Source organism: Chelon labrosus, assembly GCF_963514085.1.
Source record: "Chelon labrosus genome assembly, chromosome: 17".
Classification (NCBI taxonomy): Eukaryota; Metazoa; Chordata; class Actinopteri; order Mugiliformes; family Mugilidae; genus Chelon; species Chelon labrosus.
The window spans coordinates 12,822,555-12,842,907 of NC_140350.1; the positions used below are offsets into that span (position 1 = coordinate 12,822,555).

General features: G+C 40.4%; 1 protein-coding gene across 1 annotated transcript; it reads left to right on the plus strand.

The window, feature by feature from the left end:
• Positions 1-6,728: 6,728 nt before the first annotated feature.
• On the plus strand, positions 6,729-20,020 carry LOC311502094 (ferroxidase HEPHL1-like). The gene is made up of 20 exons (XM_084564212.1): positions 6,729-7,416; positions 10,132-10,367; positions 11,431-11,643; positions 12,480-12,671; positions 12,888-13,142; positions 13,669-13,837; positions 14,377-14,516; positions 14,624-14,755; positions 14,899-15,104; positions 15,493-15,643; positions 15,785-15,997; positions 16,687-16,903; positions 17,023-17,162; positions 17,237-17,362; positions 17,488-17,594; positions 17,710-17,944; positions 18,530-18,669; positions 18,775-18,928; positions 19,033-19,047; positions 19,510-20,020. The coding sequence occupies exons 1-20, from the start codon at positions 7,241-7,243 to the stop codon at positions 19,596-19,598; spliced, it is 3,306 nt and encodes a 1,101-aa protein (XP_084420338.1). The 5' UTR covers positions 6,729-7,240; the 3' UTR covers positions 19,599-20,020.
• The last annotated feature ends 333 nt before the right edge of the window (positions 20,021-20,353 follow it).

Sequence of the window (20,353 nt, forward strand, 5' to 3'; positions counted from 1 at the left end):
TATATTTCTTACAATAAATTGATTTCCTTTTCTTTTTGTGTTTATATAAGTTGCATTTAAGTAGAAAGTGCGAATGTTTTGGGAACGTATTGTTATCTATCATTAAATTGATTTTATTGAAATTCGCAATAAATTAGTTTTATAAAACGCCGTTTAATGGCTCATACCGAAAGCAAAACGTCATGACACGCCCACATGCAGCAACGGAAGAACAGGTTCGTCTCTGCTCGCATCGGCTGTGACTGACCAGCGCCGTTTGTTCGGATTTGTGGCTTTGACGGATGCAAACTGCACGTAATACATGTAAGTAACTATCAGAGGTGGAAAAAGTACTAAAATATCGTACTCAAGTAAAAGTACCAATACTTGGATGAAATATTACTCAAGTACAAATGAAATTACCCATCTGAAAAATTACTCAAGTAAAAGTAATAAGTAGCTAATTTAAAATGTATTTTAAGTAAAAGTTACTTAGTTACATTTAAAAAATAACCTGTAGAACGGGGCGGGGGATCTCTCCCATGTAGTGAAAATAGGACAAGGGGTCATACATCCAAAACTGTTTAGTTTTTAATTAAAGAACAATCTATACAAATGTATAAAAGTCTATACAAATGTATACACATGTAATGACAACATAACACATGTCACACATGACATGTAAGACCCTTAGAAAGGTATAATGTGCAATTTTAGTTCTGACCATCCCATAAAACTTTTTCAAATAATCAACTGTCAATCAAACTGTCTCTGAACCGTCGTCGCTCTTCTGATCCACCTCCATCTCGTTCTCAATCTCCTACAGAAAGACTTGGCGCTTGGTAGTGGTAGCCTACATGCTGACCATACGTCACTCACTACGTAAAATCTTTTTTTTTCGGTTTTCGTTAGTCAACGTTTTTTTTTTTTTACTCAGTAACGGATGGGATTTGTAATGTAGCGAAATACAATCGGTTGCGACTTTTTTCGGTCGCTATGAGGCGAATTCCCTCACCGAACGTCTAACGTTATTCCCAAACAACTAACGTAAGAATATGTTTATCTACATATTGCTAAATGCTGTATCTACTTAGTTTGCGGATTTTTAAAAAAATATCAAATGTCGACCGCTTGTTCGTTTACGTGTCGGACATTTCATTCAAATCGTCCATGTTGTTTGTCGCTGCAGGTCTGAGTAACGTCAAAATATCTTAAATCTTAAAAGTAGAGCTGTTTAAGCTATTGAGGTCAGCCATAAGGTATAGTCGCGATGAATGTGAATTATTCAGTCTCAAACCACTTGTCTTAAATTTACTGCCTCTGTCCGAATCCCAGTTGCTAGCTTAACACTTAACACTGCTAGCTTAACACTGCTAGCATGGCTCGTCTAGCATCAGTTAGAAGTTAACCGCTGGCTTTCTAGCCCGCTGCAGCTGATTCCTGCGCAAAGTTTAAGTTTTATTTGTCAGACTACATGCAATATAATTTTTGAAATGGAAAGAGATTATTTTCACATCGTTGGTAATCCATAATGTTTGTTATGGGGGTCCTAAACTGTCTTCAAGGGCTCAGAGACAGTCTGGACGGCGGGGCCCCATGGCGGGACATCTTTTCATTTCGGTGTCGTTGTAGCCACACTGTCCAGCTCCTGTAGAGATACGGAGTCTCGCCTTAACCCGCTTGCCGCATGCGGTTCACAGTATAGGAAGTATAGGAAAATATAGGAAGTGAACATGATTGAAAATCAATTGCATAGGCCTAACTGTAATCTATTGATATATTTGTCTGAACTTTACATACATACAATACATTTTGAAACCATTTGTTCAAGTGAAGATATTTTCTTTTACCTTGCAATAATATTCCCTCTCCTGATATTTTCATAAAGTATTCTGTCATTTGTGTTGCTTCTTCAGAGGACCATCCAATGTACTGGAGGAGGAGGGCCAAGGAGGAACGATTCCTACCGTAGGTAAGCTCTTAAGTAGATGTAACTGAGGTAAATGTGTTAGGGTTTTTGTAATACATGCTTTTGTGTAAAACAGTATTTTGTCATTTACATGAGGAATTGAGTTGGTGGTGGAGAATTTTGTAACCACTGATACTATCAGTTAAACTAGCTCTCTTAAATGGTGGATAAAGATATTGTGTCCATCAGCGCAGTCTGTGGTGAGGGTTATTAGAAGGTAATGGCCTCCAAAGAACACGCGAGGGCTGCCACTGCAGCTGCAGTATACACTAGAATTGTTCAGCAAGTTAACCCAGGCCTGCAAAATTAAATTGGCATTCCTAACCTATCCTATCCTTTTCTATTTTTTTACAGACTGCATCATGGGACCTTTGGACACAACCATACCTTGCCTTGTATACATACAGACTGCCCATGCTCTTTTAAAAACTGGAGAACCCTTTGCTGTCACTTATCAAGACAACATCCAGAAGTCGACTCACCTAACTCACCACAAGTAATTCTCTTGTTCACCTGCCTATTGTGTCAAAGACCTGGATTCCCTAGTGAAAAGGAATTTTTTGAACTCATTGGTCATCATCTGAAGAATAATGTTACTGTAAAGTGTGTCTTTGCAGGGTGCGATCACCAAACAAATGTTTATGGGACTTTTGCGACACACAAACATAGAAGGCATGCTCCACATACTTCACAGGATTTCAAACTGTCAAAGGCAATTGATCGAACAGGAGGAACCACTTGTTTTTGAAGCCTCTGAAGAGGATAATGATTCACTGTGCACTTCATAAGCTGAAGTCCGACTTAGTTCTGTTATGTAAAATGCTGAGGTCAGGAGTCCCTGTCTTTTATTTTAATGTTAAGTGTTTTAAGAGAATACAGTAGAAGATTGTTCTTTGAAGGTGTTCTACACTGCACTTTAAGATTTGTTAAGTTTTTCAGTAATTCACCGACAACAATTCATCCACATCAACAACTGCACCTCCTCCACTGTTCCTCTGTCCCAAGGTGTCCCCCAGGGTTCGGTGCTTGGTCCTCTCCTCTTCATACTTTACCTGCTCCCCCTTGGCAACATCATTCGCCACCACGGTCTCCATTTCCACTGTTATGCTGATGATGTCCAGCTTTATATCTCCACCAACTCCATCACTCCCGCCACTCTTTCCACTCTCTCCAATTGCCTCGCTGACATCAAATCCTGGATGCAGATCAACTTCCTCAAACTAAATTGTGACAAATCAGACCTAATCATTATCGGCCCCAAATCCCTCAACAACACCACAGACAGTTTCCGCCTCACCATCGACAACTCCACCTTGTCTCCATCCCCCAACAGCCGCAACCTCGGAGTCATCTTTGACAGTAACCTCTCCTTTGATCATCACATCAATCAAATCACCAGAACTGCCTTCTTCCACCTCAAGAACATTGCCCGACTCCGTCCATCACTCTCCTTCTCTGCTGCTGAAACCCTCATTCACGCCTTCATCACTTCCAGAATTGACTACTGCAACAGCATCCTCTATGGCACACCATCCAAAACTTTAAATAAACTTCAGTACATCCAAAATTCTGCTGCACGTCTGCTCACCCACACCCGCTCCCGTGATCACATCACTCCTGTCCTCCAGAAACTCCACTGGCTCCCAGTTCCACAGCGTATTCAGTTCAAAATCCTCCTCCTCACACACAAAGCCCTCCATAACCAGGCCCCTTCCTATCTCACTGACCTGCTCCATCGCCACAATCCATCCCGCAGCCTCCGTTCATGTGACGCAAACCTCCTTACTCCACCACTCAAGACCAAGCATCGAACCTGGGGCGACAGAGCCTTCTCTGCAGCTGCCCCCTCCCTCTGGAACTCTCTCCCCAAACACATCCGCGACTGTACCGACCTTCCTACCTTCAAATCTCTGACAAAAACACACCTTTTTAAAATTGCTTTTAATGTTTAGCTCAGTTTATTGTGTTTTTGATGTTATATTTCACATTGTTTTGCTAATTTGATGTCCTTTTTATGTAAAGTGTCTTTGAGTATCTTGAAAAGCGCTTTTAAATAAAATGTATTATTATTATTAATATTAAAATGTTTAAAACATTAAAATTAATTACAGAAACTAATGCTGAATACACATCCAACTGTTTGTATATGGCAGCAGTTTTGCAATAATAAATGTTTGAAATGAATACCTGTTTTCTTTATTATTCATGTCAATGCTAACTAATTATTTGAAGCACATTTCACATTCAAATTATATAAAGGAAGAACTGGTCTGAATGAATAAAATAGAGTAACTCAACTCAAAATTCTTAATTTTTATATAAAGTGTTACCTATTTTAATTGCTTATGGTGTGGTTAATATGTTGATCTTTTTGACACTGGTTAAACTCAAATTATTTGGTTTTTCTTGTAGACTTTACTTAATTTTTTAGCGTACAGTAAAATGCATAATTCTGACTTTTCCCAACTCAAAATACCAAGAAGTTCACAAAACTTGCAAAAAGTGGTTGGAAAATGTTGCCTTAATTTTTTTGAGTTGAATCTAGGTAACAGTTTTTACAGCTGGGTCTGACCACAACGCCTCGTCCACGTCACATTCTCACCCTCCCTCTTCCTCTTCCTCTCTCAGCAATGTCTTCCATTGTTGTTGCTTACTTCCTGACTGAAGTGTTAACAATTACATAAGACCTATTTGGCCAGGTAGCACATATAGTGGCCAATGAGCTCATGCAGTGCGTAATTATAAATGGCAGTGTTTTGAAATCGCAAACATGTGACTTTATGTCAGATTGTTGTGTCTTATGCAGAGAACTGCGTTCAGTACACTTAAAAAGTGACATTTTGAATTGCAAAATTTGTGTAAAGCAGAAAATGTGTTTAAAGTTTTGGAGATTTGAGATGAGGTTTTGCTCCCTATGTGTCAGTTTAAATATTTGTGCTATCCATGTCATTTTAGTGTGTTAGCAACTGGAAAAAACTGTAATTCAACTTAATTAACAGAACAACAAACCACATCACCCAAAATGATCATACAGTTGAATCACCACCTTCCTGACACTATTTCAACATAAACTGCACATTATAGCATGAAAGGAGATTTAGTGCAGGACTGTTGTATTTAAATGTGTTACAAGTGGCAATTGAGTGTATGGTCCCACAGTGAGTCGGGGGGAAAAGATCAGACGGTTTACACTGACTAATCCCCACAATCTGAGGTGCAAATCACTGAAGAGTGTCTCTACCTTCTGAAAGTTTTAAGGGTAACTTATTTTTTAAGTGTAATTAAGATTTTGGGTGCATTTTCTTTCTATTTGCTTTGTGGCACAATACATTGTCGATATAAAACGAACTATGAACTATGCAATCTCTAATATCATCTAATATAATATCATCAGATCTGAATATGATGATCCAGAGCTCACATCTCAGCTATATCACACATGCAGAAACAAACCCCTGGGCAGCCCAGCAATACAGGTGTCATTTAAAAATGTTTTAAACTTTATGCTCTGACGCATATTCATTTTAGTTACTACATTTTATCATTTTGCTTCAAGTTATCCATTTTTCATATTAATATTAATATTGATAAATATGTTTTTGACAGCTGTTCCCATGGACCCCAACATTAAGACACTCAAAGATGCAAGTAAGGCAAGTAATTCATGAAAATCAAGGATTTGGACCGTTAGAATGTGATAAGATTAAAGAGATTTATTCTTCCTAATAATGCTATGAGCATCACACATTCATTTGGGCTGCCACTTGCTCAATAGAACTTGTAAATCGTCCTAAATCTTCAACTAAATGCTTAAATCTGGAACCAGATTAGTGTTAATCTGACACAAATTAACCTACTGTAAAAAGTGTGCTAGCTCCAGCTGGTGCTCAGGATCACACAAAAGGATTATGACCGTACGCAGTAGTGTGATTTTGCCAGCATGTTGTTCATAAATATGCTGGTAGTAGGGATAAATACAGACTAAGGTTGTGTCACTTGTGTTAGCTTGCACAAATAAATAATTAACCTTGCATTCAATAACAGACATAATAAGCAACCATCACGAAAAATTTCCATCTCACACCAAAGCGCTGGGTTGGAGTCTGACGTAGAATAAATTAAAGCTCAAGTACTCTTGTGGAACAGCATGTTCCTTCAATGGACTGAGGTTAACTAGCCTATTAAGACAAACGTCAACACAATCAACTCTTGTGTTGAATGACTGCACCCCATGGACACCTGAGAGCACGTAACAGAATAATAATATAAGTACGGGGCACTATATTCAGTCTTGCTCATTTAAAGACCTGCCATTGGTACTGCGCTTGGGGTGCAGATTGTACAGGCTGATTCTTGGGGAATATCAGAAACAGTAAGCCTGACGATTGTTCTCATCAAACCAGACGAAATGGACATTAGCAGAGTGACTAGAGTAAGGTTATTCTGTCTGTGTCTTACAACGATGTTCTTCACTTGAACTTCACATACTTTGGTCTATCTGGTTGTATTGCTCAGACTTGATCAGCAGGTGTCAGCCTTTGTTTCCTTGATGCAAAGTGTGACCACAAAGGTACCAATGTCATGTGCTGGCTTCAGAAGTTTACTTCATTCATTTACTTTTATGTTTACAGAGAGAGAGATCTAGAGTTATCAGACAAATGTGAAATGGAGAAACTGTGCAAATGCAAATGCAAGGATTTTGAAACAATTTTCAGAATTCAAAAATCCAGTTCAGTTCAGTTTTGAAAAATAACCTATTTAGTAAGTGAATTCAACACAAAGAATGTGGTTCTGAGAAAATCTATTTTATTGACATAAATTTAAGAGATTACACTTTATCAGACCCATATCAAATGACGCATTTTCACATTACTTTAATAGCCTGTTTTTCAAAACTGTGCACAGAGATAAGCAAATGTGCTTAATCATCCCCATTGGAGAAGTTGAGAACTAAATGAGAAGACCCATGGTGCTTGTGTCTGCATTTTAACATAAGTACATCAATTACATTAATTTCCCAGCAGGCAATTTCAATTATATCCAACAAGAATGAACGAGAAAACTCCGAGCGGTTGTTATGTCCCTGCGCACCCGATACCACTGGAGGCGGTCATTCCGGCGCTGCTGCCTCTGGCTGAATAACTGTTTTGTTTCTGTTTGCAGTTTCATAAGTGCCGTAGCCTATTCCCAGGGCGTGCGCATGGAAGAGGCAGCGCAGATTTCAGCTTGTTCCTCTTCAACCAAATCCCGCTGAACCTTCTGCCCTGAACTGACTGCGTCGATTATCGGAACATGGCACGGATGCTTTTCCGGTTGTTTGCGAGTTGTTTGCCGTTTCTTCTCTGCTCCGGTGCAGCGGTGAGGCGCGGCAGGGAGAGAGTTTACTACGTGGGGATCATTGAAGACCTCTGGGATTACGCACCAAGTGGAAAAAATCTGCTTAACGGGAAAGACATCAAGGACGATGAGTGAGTTGTGAAGTTTTTTTGGTGAAGTGCGTTCAGATGGTGACAGACGGTTAACGCCACCATGACCTATTCATTTGTCCAGTCACGCCTTAATGCATTTGGTTGTGTGTACAGAGCTAAAAGTTAAAATACTGCTCTGCTCAATACAGTTTAGACATCTCGAATAAAAGTTTGGAGTCAAAAGTTCCACACAGTGTAATCTTGTCTTGGTGTGACAGTGTCTGGACATCTGAAAGGACTGTTGTGAGCTTTTCTGGCACTCAGCCGACGCACACTCAGACGAATGGCTGTAGCAGTGTTAACTTTGGCAACAAATTCTCATTTAGTCTTAGTCTTAGTCTTTTGAATAACGCACCATTTAGTCTTAGTCATATTTTAGTCATCTGAAATCTTTTAGTCTTAGTCTAGTTTTAGTCGACTACATATCATAAGAATTTTAGTCTTAGTCTAGTCTTAAGTCTTTTAGTCTTAGTCTTAGTCTAATTTTAGTAGACCAAACATTGGCAGATTTTAGTTGACTAAATCTACAGGGGACTTAGTTGACTAATATCTTATGGAATGGTATTAAGGTTTAAATATGCAATACAGACACAGATTTAACGGCTGTAATACAAAACATGTATTTTATTTTTCAAAAACACTGACAGTGGCTTTTTCACAAAAGGAAAAATAAAGTGCAATTCTCAAAAACAATAATAAAACTATTGGTTGTAATGCCACTGCAGAAGGTATCTAAATACAGAAACTCAGGAAACCGATAGGAACCAAAACAACGTCTGTAACATTAACTACTCAGAATGTTACGCACCGGTTTCCTGAATATATACGTTCAGGTGTGGATGTGTAAATGCGTATAGTACTTTGTAGAAGCGCTCAATGAGGCGTCTATGTATGTACAGTAGGCCTATGTGTATGTCTATGGTTAACTAGCCAGAGTTGCTAGTTATTGCACCTGACCAAATTCGATTTGGGCCTCAGTTGTATTTGCACTTGATAAACCAAAACTAGCGACGCTAGCAACTCTTAACAAACTTAAAACACTGAACAGCACACAGTAGACAGCCATGACATGCATTTTGGAGCTAACGAGCTAACTAGCTTCCCTTCGTATGGATTTCAGGATAACTCACTTGCAAGTGTCGTTTCAAGTTCGTTGTGTTTTTACCGGCGATAGTAGGTCCACACGGTTTGTAAAGAGTCTTGTTTTCAGTAATGGTAAACTGGAAATGAGTCCATATATCTTGCCTCTGTTTTCTCCCCGGCTGTGACATATCGCGGTGACAAAACTGCGAGTGCATGTATATGATGGCCCTTGTAGCAGTCTACCGACCATAATGAGCGCCTTACCGCTCTCCAGAGTTTGTTCTGATTGGTTGTCTTTCCAAGTCGTCCAGCTTCACCATCTAAAGTCGTTCTGATTGGATTTTTCGTCTTTGTCAAATATTTTAGTCTCGTTTTTATTCGTTGACGAAAATGTCAATAACTTTCGTCATAGTTTTAGTCTTTGGGCATATTTTGTATTTAGTTATCGTCTCGTTTTCGTCAGAGAAAAAAAGGTCGTTGACTAAAACTATGACGAAAATTTTCCGTCAACGAAATTAACACTGGGCTGTAGCTATTCTCACATGATGTCAGTCTCGATTTAGAAAATGTGTTTTACCGACCTAAAGTAAAACAGGAAACAGACAACCGCTTTCTACTCGCAAGACTGTAACATCACACTGTGGTGTAACTGTGGCTGTAGCAAGAATGATAAGAAATGTGAGAATATTCAAGTCTGGAGATTTTGCAGTGAAGCTGATGACCCCTTAAGGTTTTAGACATATGCACAGTCCTAATGTAGTACACAGTATGCACAAGCTTATTGCTTATGGAGCAATTTTCCAAATTTTGTGAGTAATTATTCTCCCTCTGTTTTTCTTTTTTTTTGTACAACAGCTCAACAAGTTTGATAAATAGTAGACCTGACCTGTTGCATCCTTACACAATCCTGTACTTTCCCAATACCAGCTGACATCATGTCGAGCTATGTTAACGCACAATGAAGAACAGGAACATCTTTACTGTCTATGTAATGTTGTCTACTCCTCCCTGTCTTGGTATCAGATATCTACTAATGATACTGCCTTACAAATATGTGATATTATGTAGCAGCATGGCAATAGATTAAGAAAACCATGTGGACTGCATCATAGAGACGGATGATTCAATGAGCAGAGTTGGAAGCACGTTGGCAGTAAATTGCTCTTATCGGGTACTCATTGGAACCGGTGTTATCAGTAAAAGTTGTCAGTGCAGCTTGTTAAGTCCAGCAAACGTTGCACTGGATAGATAGTAGCTAAGCCACACTCGCCACAGTCCCTCTAACGGCTCGTTAGCCTTTGGAAACGTGCCATCGCAATAATGTCACGTCTAATTGTTAGAGAGCTGCAACCAGATGCAATTTGCTCTGCAGTTATTATAACCTTGTTTGTTTGGTTTGCTAGAAACAAATCCAAGTCATATAATCTCAAATATAGTAACTGATTTACTGAATCTTAGGTCGTGGGCTGTGTTTTTGCCTGCGTGTCTTTGTAATCTGGGGTTGAAGAAAATAACAACACCCTGACCTTGGCCATAAAAAAGAACTGTCACTTCCCTCTAAATGCTCTCAGCCTTCTGAGTAATCACCACTTGTCTTTGTGTATCTCTCCTTCCTTTTTTCTCCCATCTCAGGCATGCATCTGTGTTCCTGGAAAGTTTTATTGGCAAGGTTTATAAAAAGGCCATGTTCCGACAGTATACGGACGCCACCTACAGCCGCCTGTCTCCCCGACCCGATTGGTTGGGTTTCCTGGGACCCATACTGCGAGCTGAGGTTGATGACGTTATCATTGTCCACTTGAAGAACTTTGCAACCAGGAACTACTCTATTCATCCCCATGGGGTCTTCTATAAGAAGAATTCTGAGGGTAAATCAGAGTGGTATCAGTCAGAGTTTTCTCTAAAAGAATGCTCCCTTCAGACACAAGTGACATATATACTACACACACAAAATCATACCTATAGTAGCTGTTACTAACAATGACAACAATGATAACTACTGTCATTCCTAAGATGGAAAAGACGATTGCAGGTATTTAGGAACAATAACTGATTTTGCATATTACATTTAACTACACTGTTCAGCTAAAACATGTCCTTTAAGTTCATTTCATTCAGGTCATATTTTATTTCTCCTTCTGTCCTATCTATTAGTTATAGTAGTAGTGTGTGATCAGTTATATTATTAAGTGTCAGATTGTCTTGATGCTGAGCAACTGGATAAAAACAGCGGACAAAAATTTGTTATCCAGGCAGAATGGGTCTGTTATGTAACAGTTTAAGTAACTGAGTGGCTGCTATAAAAGATTCCCTGTCAGAAATGTCTCTTAAGTGTTTTGAACTATGCTGCACTTTGTGGGGAAACAAGTCAAAATTCCCCCCCACGCATGTAGGAGTTGCATCATGCATCATGTTAGAGCCTGATGGGAACCTGAAAGTGAATTGAAAACAGTTTTCACCCTCAAAACATGCTACGGTTGCCGTGCTGCTTTGTTCCCGTGAGATACATCAAAAAGAGACGGATAGAGCACTTCTGTAAAACTGCCACCTTGGGCAGGAAGGAAGAGCAGTGTGGGTAAAGAGGAAGACGAAAGGGGAGTGGTGCAGATCAAGTCAGGAGTTCAGATTGGTACAAAGATCAGTTGACTCATGATACTACAAAGCCTGATGTCTTTTATGCGCTGCTGATTATCACATGTTTGATCTTGATTTTGTAAAACACCACAACACTTGCACTTGATAAATCATTTATTCTACTCATTATAGCTAACCCTAACCTAACCCTAACACTAGTGCTTGTTAAGAGAGCATAATGTTGACACAATTGCGTTGTTAACATAAAGCCAAACTATCCAGGCCCAGTTGCTCTCCAAGCTTAACAGGAAACGGACTATTGTCAGAATAAACAGTGTGCATTTGTCTACACACCAGGCGCACTCTATCCGGATGGGACATCTGATAGTTTGAAGAGGGACGACTCGGTCCCTCCGGGAGGCAGCTACACCTACCGCTGGGAGGTCAAACCGGAATACGCCCCCACTGAAGACGATGCCAAATGTTTGACCTGGGTCTACCACTCCCACGTAGATGCCCCCAAGGACATGGCCTCTGGACTTATTGGGCCACTGCTCACATGCAAAAAGGGTATGTGACTATTTATCATTTATCTGTCCTGAAGAAATGTTTCTCATCATGTGCATCCACATTTCCAGGTGTATTACGTCTCAGCATTTTATTTCTATGCCAAATCAATCTCTTAATCACAGTCTTAGTCACAAATGCTTACTTACAAAGGATTAAGAACAAAGTAAAACACTCCCTTAGATGTTATAGATTGTCTGTCAGAAGCCTTTTGTATTAACATACCACTAAATGATAAGTTATGTGTACTTGGAATTTATCCACTGAACTTCATACAAATGCAGAAACAGACTAAACTACTGGACTTTGGACTTCTACAAGCCAGGAGAGTGATTGCACTTAATTGGAAGAATGTAGAGGCACCTTCTATGAAACAGTGGATAAAGGAACTTTCAACATGCCTTGGTCTGGAAAGACTAACATATATTGCTAAGGGAAAACAGAAAGAGTTTGTTCATCTCTGGGAACCATATATGAGCATTATAGAATCTGGAATGTAAATGTTTTTGTTACATTGACAAAATGTAGGCCTATTTTATTTCACAATTTTGCGTTGATTTTAATTTTGAAAACCTATACATTGAAATATGGATTGTGCAAGTTTGTGTGTGTGTGTGTGCGTGTATGTGTGAATGTTATTGGTTATATCTGTGATGTGTTGCAGTAGTTTAATTGTTCTGTAATGCAAACAAAAACCCAATAAATATATTTGAAAAAAAAAACCAAAACACTCCCTTAAGCCCTTAACCACTGCTCCACAGGAAAATGTTGATGGGAAACCACAAGAAAATAAAGATTAAGCATGCTCATACTTGTCTCCCGTTCTTGTATGAGTGCAGGAATCTTAAAGGAGACTAGTGAACTGAAGTCTGAGTCTGCCCGCAACGACGTGGATCAGGATGTCTTCTTAATGTTCAAAGTGGTGGATGAAAACATGAGCTGGTACCTGGAGGACAACATTCAGAAATTACCTAATCCGGATAGAGTCGACCAAAACGACCCCGACTTTGTGGAGTCAAACCTGATGCATGGTGAGAGGCAGGAGTTTTAAAGATTTTCCAAGCTGGCGGATAAGATTTTATTTTTATTTTTACCCAGCTTCTCTGTTTCTCCATATGCAACAGAGCTGTCTGAACCATGTTTTAACAGTATATTCACTTCACATCCACAAACATCGCATCACAAATTCCTCAAAGAAAGGATACACAGTAAGGTCTGACCTCTGTCTGTTTTTCTCTCTGCGACAGCTATTAATGGGTACATGTTTGGTAACCTGCCCGGAATCACGTTATGCCAGAACCGTGTGGTGGCCTGGCATTTGTTTGGCATGGGCAGCGAGGTAGACATTCATTCTGCCTTCTTCCATGGGAATACCCTGCTGGACCGCGGCCATCGCACCGACGTCCTCAGCCTGTTCCCAGCCACCTTCGTTACGGCTGAGATGGTCCCGAAGGCGAAAGGAAAGTGGCTGCTGAGCTGCCAGGTTAATGACCACTTGCAGGGTAGGGACACCTGACCTTTAACCTTTGACCTCCCTGCTCTGGGCCTGCACAAGCTGTGCAGAGTCGCTGACAGGGGCGAATGCATTTTTGTGGAGCACTGCATGATGTTACGAGCATTCCTACTTCAGCAGAGCTTGTGTTTTTTACACGCCAGGCCTTTTTGTTTTAAGGCTGTCCAAAGTCCACTGACCATAGACCTGAATGAGCCATACATGCGTAACATAGCAAATAATGAATAATGGTGACACATGTGAAGTAACGTTCCTTTGTAGCATACTAATTTTTATTTCTAATAGCCTGTACTTATTCATGACCCTCTGAGGAAAATTAAAATTAATATTTCATGAATGTATTTAAACTACATTTTGCATGTTGGATCATCTCATTCTAGAAATTAACTCTCTTTTCTGACAGCTGCTAAAAGATAAGAAAGTTGAACTGAATCCTGGAATGTTTAAATGTGACCCTTAAGGCTTGTCAGACTATTGGTCCATGTTAACCATTTTTTTTAATTCATTTATTCCAGCTGGGATGCAGTCCTTTTATGAAGTGAAGTCATGCGACAGTGGATCTGACTCCCCAGTGACAGGCGGTGTTGTGAGGGATTACTACCTGGCAGCAGAGAAAATCGTGTGGAACTACGCTCCCTCGGAAAAAGATCTCATAAACAATGTATCCCTTACTGAAGAGGGCAGGTGGGCAGACATTTTGTGTGACATACTGCAAAGTGAAGTCTAGTCGACAGAGAGTCAATGCAAAATTAAAGTTAAGTCAAAATTTGACTGAGAGTTTCAACCAAACACACCATGAGCTGATCCCACATGTCTTTATGCCATTGTTCTCCCAAACTATTGAGGCTAGCCTGTTCCATGTACATTTCCATCTGGTCTTTTTTATCCTATCAGTTGTCCTAACTATTTAAGGCCTTCTGTTTGTGTGTATGGCCTCTGCCTGGGGCTGATTATATGTGCCCTGCAGTGATGCTGGTTTGTTGTGTCTGAAGTAAACAGTGTTGGTAATGATGCAGTCGTTATTATTCCCTGACTTGACACAGACCTTCTGACTGACCAGTTGTTTGTTCTGTTCAGTTTCTTTGTTCAATTTCATTGTAGTTGGAAATTCCCACTCCCCATTTCATCTAGGTCACATATTTATTTCAAACCAGAAGTCCTCTTCAGTACCAGCTTGTGTTTCATATCTGTCTTCCCATGATCCCAACCTGATTCTTTCATAGTGCAGCGGAGGTGTTCTTTGGCAAAGACGATGTGAGGATCGGAGGTCGCTACCTGAAAGTGAGATACATAGAGTACACAGACGATACCTTCACTACCAAAAAATCACCATTACCTGAAACCGCGCACTTAGGGATTTTGGGTAAGGCTTCCCTTTTATTCCCCATGTTCCAAATCTGGCAGAAATCATATTCCCTCTTTTGTATCTAGTATCCTATTTGGTTACAACATTCTTCTGTATTTGTCCAGGTCCCGTCCTGAGGGCGGAGGAGGGAGAAACTCTCAGAGTGACATTCATGAATAAGGCTGATAGAAACTACAGCATCCAGCCTCATGGCCTTCACTATGACAAACGCTTCCAGGGAACCAACTATGAGGATGGTGAGGAAGCAGCCAAATGCACTGCAACAGATACAGTCAATAAGTAGTTAGTAATAGTTGGAACAACAATGCATGTTTGTCTGTTGCCTCTGCCGATGATGAGCAGACCTGATTATTTTCGTTCTTTGTCTGCTACATGGTAGGTGTTAACAAGCCAGGCTCCCACGTTGGTCCAGGTGAGAAATTCACCTACACGTGGCAGGTCCTGGAAGGCCCAACTTCATCAGATTCAACCTGTATCCCCTACCTATACTACTCCGCCACTGATCCTGTCAAAGACACCAACTCTGGGTTAGTTGGACCTCTGCTCGTGTGCAAGAGAGGATCGCTGGGGGAGAACGGAAACCAGGTTTGATTTTCTATTCACATTCTCCCACACAGACAATTCCCACCTTTAAGGAAGTTTAATGACTTAAGATAGGTTATTCACTTGGTCAATGACGGTAAGTTATAGTCATGAGAACAAATACATAATACAAAGCTATCCAGTCAACTTGCAGTTACATCTCAAACTGGAACCAGTGTGGCTAAAACAAGCTCTGTGAGAGGAGTGTGACATTTGAACGCCAAGGTCTAATCAGGTCATCACTGAGTCACAGCAGATTTTGTGCAAAAGCATTCCTAGGTTATAAGGTGGTGCCTGCATGGAGGCATAATAATAATATGATTTATACATTTAATCTGCAAACCCTTCAAGTCCTTATTGTTCCCTGGATTGTGTCTTTATTACTCAACAGAGGGATGTGGATAAGGAGTTCTTCCTTCTTTTTTCTGTCATGGATGAAAACATGAGCTGGTATTTGGATGAGAGCATCGAGATGGCTGGCAACAATGGGACAATTCTAGACGACGACGAGGAGTACTTTGCGGAGAGCAACAAGATGCATGGTAATCGGTGCATTTGGCACTGAAGACTTGTTTAAATGCCAGCTGACTGATGATGCTTATTGACTGGTGTTATATTTTGAGATCTAGTTCTGTTAAATTTTTAGTTGCCTGTGTCTGATTTAATCATCCCTCTTATTTCAGCTGTAAACGGATTCATGTATGGGAACCTTCTCGGACTGGAGATGTGTGCCGGGGACAAAGTTAGGTGGTACACATTCGGGCTAGGTACAGAGACGGACATCCATGGCGTTTATTTTGAGGGGAACACCTTCAAGAAACACAAAACCACGCGTGACACTGTCAGCGTGTTCCCTCACACCACTGCTACTGCCGACATGCAGCCAAACACTCCCGGTTAGTCATATGACTCTTTACATACACACACTCACACACGGCCCTGCTGCACAAAACCCACGTCTTCTGTTCTTGCAACAGGAAACGTCACGACAATCTATAGCCTCCTACTGTTATTTACGTCATCAGAGACAGGTTTGAGGGTTTCGTCTTAGTGATTAAATGCCACAATCTAGACTCTTATTTTCATCTTTCCCAAAAAAGTTAAAGTTAGATAGTATTATTTTAATTAATCTGCTCCGGTCTTCATGGAATGTCTTGGATCTATGAATATGCAAATATTTTCCATTTCAAACTCACACATACAGTCTATGATTCTGCTCAGTACATCTCAGGCTGAGGCAGCACAACAACAGCATGATAATGCTGAGTCTATGTTTCAAGCTGACTCGTCATATAGTCGCTTTTGCAGCACACATGTTTAGCCACAAAGATCATTGCAGTTCACAGAGGCTTAGATTTACAGAGAGGTGCATGTGACAGATTTGCATATGCTTTTCAGTTAAACTTTTTGTAAGTGCAGTCAAATTAAATGGAAACATGAGCTAAATGTCACCAGAAACACAAAAAGGAAGTGCATCCAGCAGCACCAGTTCTGCTTACCAAAAGTGCCCCACTAGGCAGCTCGCATAGAGTGTTTTCTACTACATTTTAACTACATTTTAAAACTCTTTTCTTTCTCCTGGCAGGTGCTTATGAGGTGAGCTGCAAAGTAACTGATCACTACTCAGCTGGCATGAGGCAGCGTTACAGAGTGAACCACTGCCCGGGAAAAAAAGTGACGAACGCAGACACAAAACCGATCAAGATTGTGCAGTATTTTATCAGTGCTGAAGAAATAGTGTGGGACTACTCACCCAACAGAGACTGGGAGCTGGAGATACACCACTCCAGACCAGAGGACAGGTGTGTGTGTGTGAGATAATTGTAGGATGATGTATTTCAGTGTCGGAGCTGCAGCCTGTGATTTGTGGCGTAACTTATTACGGTTTGTTAATGGAAGCAAATTGGTACATGTCTCCCAGTCCAGGCAATATATTTGTGGGTAAAGACACGAACCGAATCGGCTCACGCTATAAGAAGGTGGTGTATAGAGAGTACACTGATGACACCTTCACAGTTCAGAAGAAACGGCAGCCCAACCAAGAACACTTGGGAATTCTGGGTAAGCTTAGTTGCTCTTTACGTCATCTTTTAACAAGAAAGCTCGAACGTGACGTGTTTTTCTTTTCACCGCAGGTCCAATAATCAAAGCGGAGGTAGGAGACCAGATTGTGATCACATTCAAGAACAAAGCCAGCAGGCCATACTCGATTAGCGCACATGGGGTGAAGGCCAGCGGGTCGCACTCTCCTGTCTCACCTGGTGAGAATAACATTTGAAAAACAATGAATAAAATGCATTGCATTGCTGTGGAGTTCTAATGATCTTCAAATGCTCAACACTGGTCTTGGCTCTAGACTAGTAGGTTAATACTGTCTCGCCTACAGGCCACATTATAGAGTTGACTTGGGACATTCCTGAAAGCTCCAGTCCAGGGATCTCAGATCCTAACTGCATCTCTTATGCCTACTACTCCAATGTGGATTTTATTAAGGTACATATTCCTTGTACACAGTACAAGCACAAGCACATCATTTATACTTGCATGGTTAAACAGGAGTTGGAAGTATTAGCAGTTTGTGATGGAGCAGCTTTGTGTTTATGTCCAGGATCTGTACAGTGGTCTTCTGGGGCCTCTAGTGATCTGCAGGCCGGGGACTTTGAGTGCTGGTGGTGGGCCTGACAGACAGAGGAGTGATGTGGACGAGGAGTTCGCTCTTCTCTTTATGGTGCATGATGAAAATCAGTCCTGGTACTTGAATGATAACATCAAAACATACCTCCACGTCGACCTTGAAGCCTTCGAGTCAGATGAAGATTTTGAGGAGAGTAACATGATGCACGGTAAGTAGTGTGGAACAGATACTGAATTTAGCATTAAAAAGCAAACTTTGAAGACAACGTAGAACTGACAATAAAACTACTTATGCAACTAAGTTTGAAGGTCCACATAAGATGTATCAGACACACGGAGACTGAAACATTAATTATTAGGAAGTGTTTATTGTATAAAATGCTTAAGCATTCCACTCAAGCTCGAATACGTGCATAAACTAAAGTCAAACCTGCAGAATATATTGCTGCTGGGCGGCTATGGCTCAGTGTGGGTTGTGCACTGCCTGCAGAGTTAATGGTTTACTCCCCGGCCCCTCTGCATGCTGAAGCATCCTTGGGCAAGACACTGACTTTGAAGTTGCTCCCAGCAGCAGATGATCATATTGCAAGGCAGCTTCTGACTGTATAAGAGCATATTCACCATTCCTGAGCTCATACATAAAATATTTCCGTAGAACCTAAAATGTCAATTAAATTGAATTATTTTAGGGTCAAACTATTTGCACATTTTACAGTTATTAGGAGATTCATTTCTTTTACATGGTCACTCTTGGCTCCTCTGTCTGATTCTATGTGTAAATGTGTCTGTTGCAGGGATCAATGGTAAGCTGTATGGTAACCTCCATGGACTGGTGATGACGCATGGCCAGAAGGTCGACTGGTATCTCCTAGGCATGGGCAATGAGGTGGACATGCACACCGTTCACTTCCACGCTGAGACTTTCCTCTACAAGGTTCGCTTGTGGTTGCTTCTAGCACGGAACGCTTTATGTGTTTCTCAGCTAAGATTTTTTGCTAATAGCCTCTTCTTTGTTCCCCTTTTTTTCTTCGTGTTACAGACTGACCGTGTGCACCGCGCAGACGTGGTCGACCTGTTCCCTGGGACTTTTCAGACTGTGGAGATGGTGGCCGGGAACCCGGGGACATGGTTGCTCCACTGTCACGTGAATGATCACATCCACGCCGGCATGGAGACCACGTTCACCATCAAAGGTGTGCATGTGCAGACACATATGGAAAATGCATTAGAAGCATCTATTAAATAATTCATAGCATCTCACTTATTTTTTTTTTTTTGTCCTTTCCCGAAATTCCAGAAACCTCTTCTAAAGGTAAGATCGGTTTTCTTAAGCATATTTATTGTAACATCACACTGTGTTTACGTTTAAAGGGTCCGGCCTTAGCATACCATTCCTTTCTCATGTCTTTTTCAGGACAAAGTGGGATATGTTCACCATACTGTTGTGTAATGCACGTGGAATGTGTTTTTGCATTATCTCTCTTTGTTTAGTTAGCGTTGCATGCAGGAACAAACTACTTGAGTCGGGCCTCCTTGTGACACAGCTTAATGATTAAGTTTTTGACCATATAAACAATGATAAGAATGACATTCCACAGGTAGATTAATGTAGTACTGACACCTAATTTGAAGATCTAATCTGACAAAAAATATATAGAGTATATTTTGGGAAATGGTATATTTGTTACCTCCAAGGCAATTAAATGTGATCTCAGAGTTGGCCTGAGAACTTAGTGACACCGTTTCTAACTTCCTTTTTTGCTCTCGATTCTAGGTGTGTTTCTTTTTGGAGAATCAGGAAGTGAAAGGACACTTTTGCTCTCTTTAACACTTGGTGTAATGACTGTAGGTCAGCTACTCTGATAGCGGATCATGTGACCACAATAGTTTTCATTAATGCACTTAAAAAAAACAGGACAAAATCACTGTTGTATACGTGTTTACTGGAGGATATATAGTGAATGTAAAATATCAAGCAATGTTCGGGCCAGTGAAACATTATCAACCCCTGTGCAATCGTGTGTAATGTTCAAGAATATTTTATTTCTTAGGATAAAAGAGGCATTTTGTATTTGTCATTGTTTTTTGGTGGAGGAGAATAAAATAGATTATCTTTGTTGTCATTGTACAGGTTCAACGAAATTAAGGGTTTGTGCTGCTGTGTGGTTTTTAGTGTGTTTCACTGTATTAAATATTGTCAGTTTAGCATGGATTTTTTATTTTTTTCAAAACATTGCAATACCAAATATTTCAGTCATAAATGTGCAATAAAGACATTTATCCCACAGTGTGGATTCATTCTCCAGCATCACCCAGCACCACTAGGTGGCGTTAAGTCAATTCAAAAATAAACAAGTTGCAAGGGAAATGAGTCAGTGCTCTCCTTTTGTGTGATCAGCAAAATTTGTGTCACTCTTAAAACTACTGTTGTAGATTTCATGACAGTTAATCATTTGTGCTGAACTTCCTAGGGTGGCTAACAATATATACAGCATTTTACATTTTAATATTGTGAAATATATTATGATGTAACATAATATATTTCACAATATTAAAATGTAAAATTTGAGATGTAACTTACATCTCAAATCACTGAATCTACTCCTGAAAGCCTGGTA